An 8,612-nucleotide genomic window follows, 5' to 3' on the forward strand; every position below is an offset into this window, starting at 1 on the left:
AAATCTGCCAATCAGCTCCACAGAGGGTTACTTTTGGTCTCTCAGAGCCAAGCGCTCCTTCTCATTCTCGATTTCTCCTATTCCTGATTTAGAAATAACTAACTATCGGGTGGTACTTGTGCTCTGTAATGAACCTGCTGTAGTTAGATGCTGAGCCAGTTCAGGAATCTCTGCCTTCCTCTCTAAAACCCCGTCTTCTCATGCATGAACCAAACAGTGAAATATCTAGCTCACTCTGTCCCAATCTGTCTGTTGATTACATGTGGAGATTGAAACCTTGCCCAAGTTCACGATGCTCGTATTTACCCAGGACATTGTGATTTTCTTAGAAAAAGTGTTAATCAGTGCACTTTCACTTGTATCTCCCTATGTTAGGACAAGGTCCTGCTATGCACTGTGTTCTGAAGGTGAGCCTGAGGCATCCATGGGTTGCAAGCTTCCACGAAATCTGGCCTTTATCCTCTGAAGGAGCCCTGGTCCCCCTGTGGCCCTTTTGCCAACCTGTTTAGATCTCAGTTCGTGAAGACACCACGGCAGAGTGATAAAAGCAGGCCCTTTAGGGGGGATGGAAGGGGTCTAGTGGTTCTCTTTGAGGATTTTCTGTTTTACTGGATATTAGTCGAAAAATAACTTTTAAAGCACCAAGCCTGGGCAAACACAAGAGCTCGAATGTTACATAAACATCATTAATGTGAAACAAAAGACCTAAGACTTCGCTCTGGTCTGAGTGCCAAGACTTCTGCCTCGCTATGAAGCCTCAAATCAATTGCTTTTCTGTCTTGTCCCTCCTTGACATGAGAAAACTATAATTGGATTTCCTTGTGGCGTTCTGGAAGGGCAGGGAAAACAAATGGTGGTCGAGAAGGTATCTCAGTCACCTCTGTCTGCTTCCCTGTTGCTCACCTCTGTCTTGTCTGTATAGAAGGGATCATTAACTATTTGTGGAATCATTAACGGCCAAACAAATGAACAAGTCAATGAATGCCTGAAAAATTAGGTTAAGTAATCTTAGGATGGGGTTATGAAACGGTTTTGTGTCTTGCTTCTCACCTACATTTCCAGTTTCAGTTTGGCAGGAAACTTGTTTTTCCTTCTATTTCCCTCAGTGCCTTACAAGTCTTATGCACACAGTAGTGCTCAATAAAGAGCCATGGAATGAACAATGTATTACTTAAAGTTGGGTTCTGTATTCAATTTGTTATTATCCAGGGGCCGATTTAATATATTTACAAATCATCCCAAACTCTCTGTTCCTCTTCCTCCTCTCTGTCTGCAATTCCTCTCCTTCATATGGTTAAAGAGACGTCAACATGAAGGAGCTAATTTTCCCACTTGGAGGAGTGGATCACAAAGGTTAGTTGGAAGAAGGGTTTGAAAATAATCTTTAAAATCGTTATGGCTGTTCCATTTACCTATACTCCCTCTTTCCCATTAACAGGGTTGTTTAAAATTTTTGAAATTTTTGAAAATGATACTCCTCTCAGGTTCTTCCCCTCTAAAGATGTACATTCCCACCCTGTATCTCCTCCATAAGACATGTGTACCAGGACATATCCCATAATCCCAGAGGTGGAACCCACCAGTGCCAGGATGTATTTTACTTTCTCTGGCACATAACGAGATCAATCGCAAACCATGGTCCCTTCTTAAAAATGTAAACCAAACGGTGGCTTGGATGAAGGATTCACCAGTGACCAGTTTGCAGTGATTAGGTCTCACAGATAAAAACCTCATCTGTAACTTGGAAGCCTAATTCAATCGTTCATGTAATTAACATCTCCGGGCTTGCAATGCCGACCGACCGTCCTCCTGGCTTACCTCAGAACAGGTCTGAAATACTTCGGCATGATAATCCGGGCTCTGCTCATCCGTCAGCTCCTTTAAGTCATGCCCAGAAGAAAACACAGGCCCCTCCGCTACAAATGTTTCCAGTTGAGAAAAGAAAAAGAAGACGGGGGTAAATGGCCAGCTCTGGGACTTACTTGTCTACCTGGTAAGTAGCGATAGTATGGATGCTGTGGACACTCAGAGAAAGTTAATGGCTCAGTTTGGATAAGAATAATTCTATTTAGCTTGAAAAGTAACCGAGTAAGGTGAGGCATCTGTTCCTAAAGGTCTCTGGAGGGACCAGCGGAAACATGTAATTCCGGCAAGGAGAAGGCTCAGGAACCAAGGCGAGTGTATGTACTCTTTCCAGATTTATCCCTCTGGATTCACACTTTTGTTGCTGGACTCGGTCTGGCCTGAGTGTATAGACTCATATAGGCCCGTCAAATCCAGCGTGCCTCCCACGTGTCCCTGTCCTTTGTCCACAGACAATGGCCACCCACACAGGTTGGAATCCAGGAAGGGCAGAGTGTGAGGAGAACCCCCTTATTTTTATGAGGGATCTGAGGACGTGGTTTTATTGTTACTGTTGTCATTAACAACAATGGTGACATGTAATCCCACTGATAAGCTGCTAACGCTTTCTTATATTTTCCTTTTGCTGTGGCTGCTGGGACAGACGACATTATTCCCTTTAAACAAGTGAAAAAATTGTGTGGTTCAGAGTTTGCTGCCTTGCTGCATCCAGGTTACACCCCCATGGCTGCAGGACAATTTCCCTTCGTCGTATAAAACGTTGAAAATTTATATTCAACCACAGACAGGGAGGTAACGTTCTGAGTGCCTCCAGAAACACCGAATTTAATTTTTAATTTTTAAAAAATTAATTAAAAATAATAATTAAGTAATAAATAATTATAATTATTTAATTATTATTAATAATAATAAATAATAATAAAATAATAAATAATTAAATAATATATATTTATATGTAATATAATAAATATAATATAATATATAATAAATATAAATAAATAATAAATGAATAAATAAAAAATAAATAAATAATAAATATATTATATATATTAATGTATAATATATATTTATATATAATAAATAAATATAATATATATTAATGTATAATATATATTTATATATAATAAATAAATATGTATAATAAATAAATAATTGATTAATAAAAATAACTATTTTTAATTTTTAAAAAAGAGTGCCTCATAGGGCATCATGTGTTTTCTTTTTCTGTGGTTGCTCTAAAATGCTGGCATTGCTGTTATTTATACCACTGTCATCCTCACTAGATGATCTGGCAAAAATTCTTCCTGGAAAAAGAGCAAGGAAAGAAATGAGCAAAATATATGCTTTCTGGCACCACCGAAGAAGACCACAGATCTCGGGTGAAAGCTTAGTTAAGAACCCAAAAGACAAACCAACCAAGTGCCCCAAGCAGCCTGTCCTAGCCAACTAGGTTGTCTACCAAAAGGATCGGTGATTAAACCCATCTCATCAGGTCCATGAAGAAATCCGTTCTCTGACTTTGATGGGAAGACCAGCACAGCCAAGGATGGTGGCAGTTGTGTTTTGTATCCGACAAAAAGGAAAAGGCACATATTCTCACTGCGCGGTAATCTTTGCTATACTTCCCACAGTTGACAGTGTCAGGATCAAGGCCCCCGCTACACGTGAGTTTTCCAGAGTCAACGTTCTTGAAAGGAGCTTCAAAAACAATCACCCCGTTAAGTGAGGGAACGCCCCAGATAACCAAAGAATTTTGAGAAACCTCTTCTGGGTACTGCAGAGCACTGAGGTTGGATATCAGATAAATACCTGAGATGATAATGACTTTGAGGTCTTTGCTCTCCGCTTCGTGAAGAAGGTCACTTTGGAGAGATTTCAGCATCGCTAATGACAGCGCGTTCCTCTTCTTTGGATCACTCAAGACAATGTTCCTGGGAAGAAAGTTTTATACTTATTGGGTCGAGCATGAGTCAAAACAAATGAGGACCTCCGTGATCCCTTTCTAACCTGGTAGCTATTTTTAAAACCATGGGTGGCAATTGAGAGGCTCTGCCCTCTAGAGTTACAGCTAAGTCAAAACAAGGAGACCAGCTGAAATGTGGGCCGGGTTTTCTCCCTCCTCCCCTGGATCGGTTTCTCTTTTTCTCCACGTTCGCTGTCAGACCCATGACTGTCGCCGCCACAGAAAGGGCAGGTTGCGACAGTTCCCAAACCACTGCCCATACTGAGAGGCGGTGAGGTTTGTGAGAAGACAGGGGTGGGCGCCAGGGAAAATTGCCACATTGTGGTGACCTTCGGGTTGCTTCTTCAAAAGAATGAGGCCGGGGAAGGAGCCCAGAATGAAAATACGGCCCCAAGTCTCCTCCCGTCCACCCCGTAGAGGAAGCAGTGCAGTTATAGCTATCAATATGCGTACGGGACAGCATTTTCCTGTTGTCTTTTGTTCCTTACAGTGGCATCCTGTAATTCTGCAAAATAATTTATGCTGAGAATGGGCAATATGTGAAGAAGAAAAGGGCAGGCGCTTGCAGCAAGAAGGCTCTTCCGGACGTGTCATCCGACAAAGAGCTGGCATGCAAAGGTCTTCTCGCTATTTTCAGGCATCCCACATGCTAATTAAAATGAGTGGTATTGTCATCTGGCTTCCCGTACACAGAAAATGTCTCATTTTTACTGTTATAAGGACTGGGCAGGGAGCCAAGCACCAGACTATTTGTCCTATATGTAAGACGTGTTTCCCATCGGTCCCCACCTACACGTTTTCTGCCTTTCTCGTCCTTTTTTGGAATCTTGTATTCCTACTGCCGTGTGTCAGCCTGGATCCTCCCGTAATAGCCTTCTGCTGCCACTGTTTTCTGGAAAACCACTTTGGTGACGGACTTTATTTCAGCGCGGTAAGAAGAACCGGTCTCTTTGGAACCCCATGCCGGCTCGGCTTCTGCAGGTGCCTGTGACACTCACCCGTTCTGTTTCTCACGAACACATTCCCTCCGAAGTACCAAGGGACTTGCAGCCGATAATGCTGGTAGACTAGGACACCCACCTTTTGGGGTGTGGTAACAAGTGCTGACAAACCTTCCAGTAAAATCATGAGCGTGCTTTCTGTAGCAAAGCTAAGCGCTGCCATCCCATAGGCGACATATGCCCTAAATTCAATTCTGAGGCCTCTGGCAAAATTGTGCAGAGATGCCAGCCCCTAGATGCCCTGGCTGCGTGGCAGCATCGGTTCCTATGTGGCCCATTAACCCTTTGGCTGGCACGTCCCACGCCCTGTCAGGGTGCTCTAACCTGCTGAGTTCACTTCTCAACCCGGTGTAACCAGGCCTCTGTTCCTGCTACTCCCCGGAAACCGTTCTCACCGAGAATCTCCCAATTGCCAGAACCGAATCCAATGGCCGTTTGGCTCATGCTCTCCTTCTGGAAGCACATCTCTTTAGTGCTTCCCTAGCCCGCCCTCCACTTCTTCGAGGGGCGCCTAGCCTTCTGCTACGCCCTAACTGATCCTCAGGGCTCCCTCCCCTGCTCTCTCCTTGTTCCATGTGCTTCCGGGTCCACTTCACCATGGCCTCGGCTTCTACTGGTACCTCTATGCTGAGGAGTCCCGATCTTTGCTCTCACTCAGACCTCCCTCCTGAGCTCCAGGTCTGCACATCCAGTCCAGGGTCCCCCGGACTGAGGTACCCTTGGGCTTCTTCCTCTCTCCTCCTTTCCTGATCTCAGTGCTGCTACTCGGTTGCTCAAGCCAGAAACTGATAGCCGTGCTGTTGCTTCCCTATTCAACTGGTCATCACACCTAGTTGATAATCCCTCCTAAAAATTTTACCAGTCTGAATTCTCCCAATGGCTCTCTTGGGTCAAAACGCGTGATGCCTTGCACCTACGGCTTCACCAACGCCGCCCCTCGAAAGAGGGAGGGAATCACTAAGAGTGAGGTCACCGCCACAGCATGTGACAAAAAGTGTAATATTTGTGTGTGCAAGGCAAGTGATGGGCCCTGCAGATGCCCCCGGCAACTGTCTAGAGACCATCACATCATTGTAAACCAACAGAAGGTCCATGAGATGAGGCATGGTCATGTTCACACACAGAGGAGACACTCTACAGGTACCTGCTCACTGAATTAATGACCCCAAGTAGCACTTCGATTTCTCACAGCCAATTGCACCAAATTCCTGTAAATTTTCACCTCACCTAGTGTTTGGCTACCTTTTTTTTTTTTTTTTAAAGGGGGGAGGGGAGAGAGAGAGAGAGAGAGAGAGAGAAAGAAAGAAAGAAAGAAAGAAAGAAAGAAAGAGAGAGAGACTCTTAAGCAGGCTCACACGACCTGGGGATCATGACCTGTGCCAAATTCAACAGTCAGACACTTAACCAACAGAGCCACCCAGACGCCCCTTGTCACCTCTTTTAAACCTCAGTGGCGAGTACACTGGGCTACACAGCAGAGTGGAAACAACTCTGGAGGCACGTGGACCCTTTCCTGCCTCCTTAGCTTTCTTTCCTCCTGGCTGTGTGGCCTTGAACAGGCTGCCACCTCTCTGAAATTGTGTCCTCACTGTAGGGTGGGGACGACATAATCTGCCTCACAGGCTGTTAGGTATTAGGGGTAAGGATCGTACAGTACCTAGCATAGTACCCGGTGCCTGGCTGGTTTCACTCCATGACAGTACTACTGCTGAGGGAAACAGCTTTGAAAAGGAACGCTTAGTGTGACTTGAGTTGTTCAATCTCACCTACTTAGTGCTTAACATACTACTGCTTTAGGGCTGGATCTGGAGGTTCCTAATTACCAAACAATGTCAGGCATTTTATGATAGATTGGTTCTCCCCGTTATCTCCCTTTCTGATTCATGTTTAGCTCCGGGGAACTCAGTCAGACCTTCTTTGGTCAACTGGCTGCCATGCCAGAAGTTAGGCTGCTGATCAGGTGGAACCAGATTTGCAGAAGCAGAACCACCCTTGAAAATGGGCAGGAAGGACCCCTGCCTGCGCCCTGCCCTTTAGAGCACCCAGTTCTGGCCCTCTTCCAGCTGTGGCCCGCCAGGTGAGCAAGGAGTCAGTATGATGTGCCAGCCTGGAAACCACCACCCCCTTCCAAACCCTGGTGTAGTTATCTGAGACTCTGAAATTCTCTGGCTTTGCAGTGGGCACCCTTAAGCCCGTCAGGTGGCCAAGAGCAATTATTTACAGGGGGTGAGGGGAAAGAGAGAATACAGGCATGCTGGGTGGGTGTCTGCAGACCTGTGCACCAAGCTCCCGGCAGAGCAGCAGGAAGGAAGGGTGGACAGGTGAGAGGAGGTAAGCACCGGGTGGGAAGAAAAGAAAAAAGCTGCCCACCAGCTGGCTCTCCACTGCTTCAGGGGAACTCCTAGGAGCCGGAGGATTACAAATTCAAGCATGGTCTTCCAGGTCTTACAAAGATAACACTTGTCAGGGTAGGAAAAAAAAACATTTAGCTGTTAGTTCGATTTGTAACTTCTAACTGCTTAGCATGCTGGGTAGGCCTCTCTTTGCACCCTTGCCCTGGCCAGGCAAACATCAGGGTGAGGCCTGGATGGGGCTAGGGGCCCTTCACCTTTTACTGCTGCTACTTACTTCATCCGGTTCCAGTTTGTGCACCGGTTTTAGGTTTGTTTAGCCAAAGGGCAGAGCTCAGTACAGTGTGTCCTTCATCCTACATATTTACCTGCCCTGCCGCGGGCACTTCTGGGGGAGGGCCAAGGAGCAGCTCTGCTAAGCCTAACCTGGCCTTGGAACTAGGTCAAGTTTGTGAGAAGCACAAAACCCTCTTTCTCAAAGGCCACCTGGCGAGCGGCCCACCCCGCGCCTTAAGTCCAACGAGGACTGGGCTCCGTTGCCATGGCGGTTTAGGGAGTTTGATCGCTGGGACCTTTGGAGGCTGTCGCACTTGAAATTCTCCGGTGTCCTGCAGGGTCCCAAATGCTACCGTGCCCAGGCAAGGGACTTCAGGAAACACCGTGTCCGCGGGTTCCTTCGGGACCGCCGGCCAGATGTAGCCGTAACGGAGAAACTGCGGTCCCTAGCGGGCGGAGCTGACCCCAGGCCGAGCCCTCGTTGGCCTCCGTGTGGGTGACTGCCCACGCCAGTGTCCCTGCCGCCCACCCCCACCTGGGAACCGCCCCGCTCGGCCCGCGGGCCGGTCCGGGAGGGCTTGGGCGCCCGATGGCCCCGCCGCTGACCTGATGCCTTCCCGCTGCCGCGCGCTGGTGGGTCGCGGCCAGGGCCCCCTGCTGCAGAAGCCGGCGGAGAGCGGGGCCCACGGGTTGCGCCGGAGCCAGCCGAGCCCCTTTGTCCCGAAGGCCCGCAAGCCGAGGGCGGCCATGGCAGCCAGAAATACACCCCGGAGGGCCGGACGCCCTGAGAGCCGCTGTGCGAGCCGCCGGACCGCGGCGCCTCGACCGCCCCCGGCCGCGGGCAAAACTGGATCGGACCCTCAGGCCTGGGCCCAGATCTGCCTCCTCTCGCAGGCCCGCCCCGCCCCTCCACCACCGACCCCGCCCCTCCACCATCGACCCCGCCCCTCCCCTCCACCACCCACCCCGCTCCTCCCCTCCACCACCCGCCCCGCCCCTCCGCCGCAGCCCCGCCACCGCCGCCACCGCCCCGCCCCTCCACCACCTACCCCGCCCCCCGCCACAGCCCCGCCCCCGCCGCTACCGACCCCGCCCCTGTGCCGTCGCCCCGCCCCTCCACCACCGGCTCCTCCCCTCCGCCGCCGCCCCGCCCCCGCC

The 8,612-nt window shown here is 48.8% G+C and overlaps 1 protein-coding gene and 1 long non-coding RNA gene across 4 annotated transcripts in view; one reads left to right on the plus strand and one right to left on the minus strand.

The window, feature by feature from the left end:
- The window catches only part of ECHDC3 (enoyl-CoA hydratase domain containing 3), a 31,922-nt gene extending 23,565 nt beyond the window's left edge, over positions 1-8,357 (minus strand). For all 3 annotated transcript variants that reach the window (XM_058681924.1, XM_058681925.1, XM_058681923.1), the window contains exons 1-3: positions 8,061-8,357; positions 3,673-3,794; positions 1,819-1,916 (exon numbers count right to left, since the gene is read on the minus strand). In XM_058681924.1, coding sequence (XP_058537907.1) covers positions 1,819-1,916; positions 3,673-3,794; positions 8,061-8,203 — 363 coding nt within the window. In that variant the 5' untranslated portion in view covers positions 8,204-8,357. The remainder of the gene's footprint in view (positions 1-1,818; positions 1,917-3,672; positions 3,795-8,060) is intronic.
- On the plus strand, positions 748-4,500 carry LOC131483600 (uncharacterized). The gene is made up of 2 exons (XR_009247797.1): positions 748-1,353; positions 4,317-4,500. It is a non-coding gene; the product is annotated as an uncharacterized LOC131483600 (long non-coding RNA).
- Positions 8,358-8,612: the final 255 nt, after the last annotated feature.

This window comes from Neofelis nebulosa, chromosome 8 (assembly GCF_028018385.1).
Source record: "Neofelis nebulosa isolate mNeoNeb1 chromosome 8, mNeoNeb1.pri, whole genome shotgun sequence".
Lineage (NCBI taxonomy): Eukaryota > Metazoa > Chordata > Mammalia > Carnivora > Felidae > Neofelis > Neofelis nebulosa.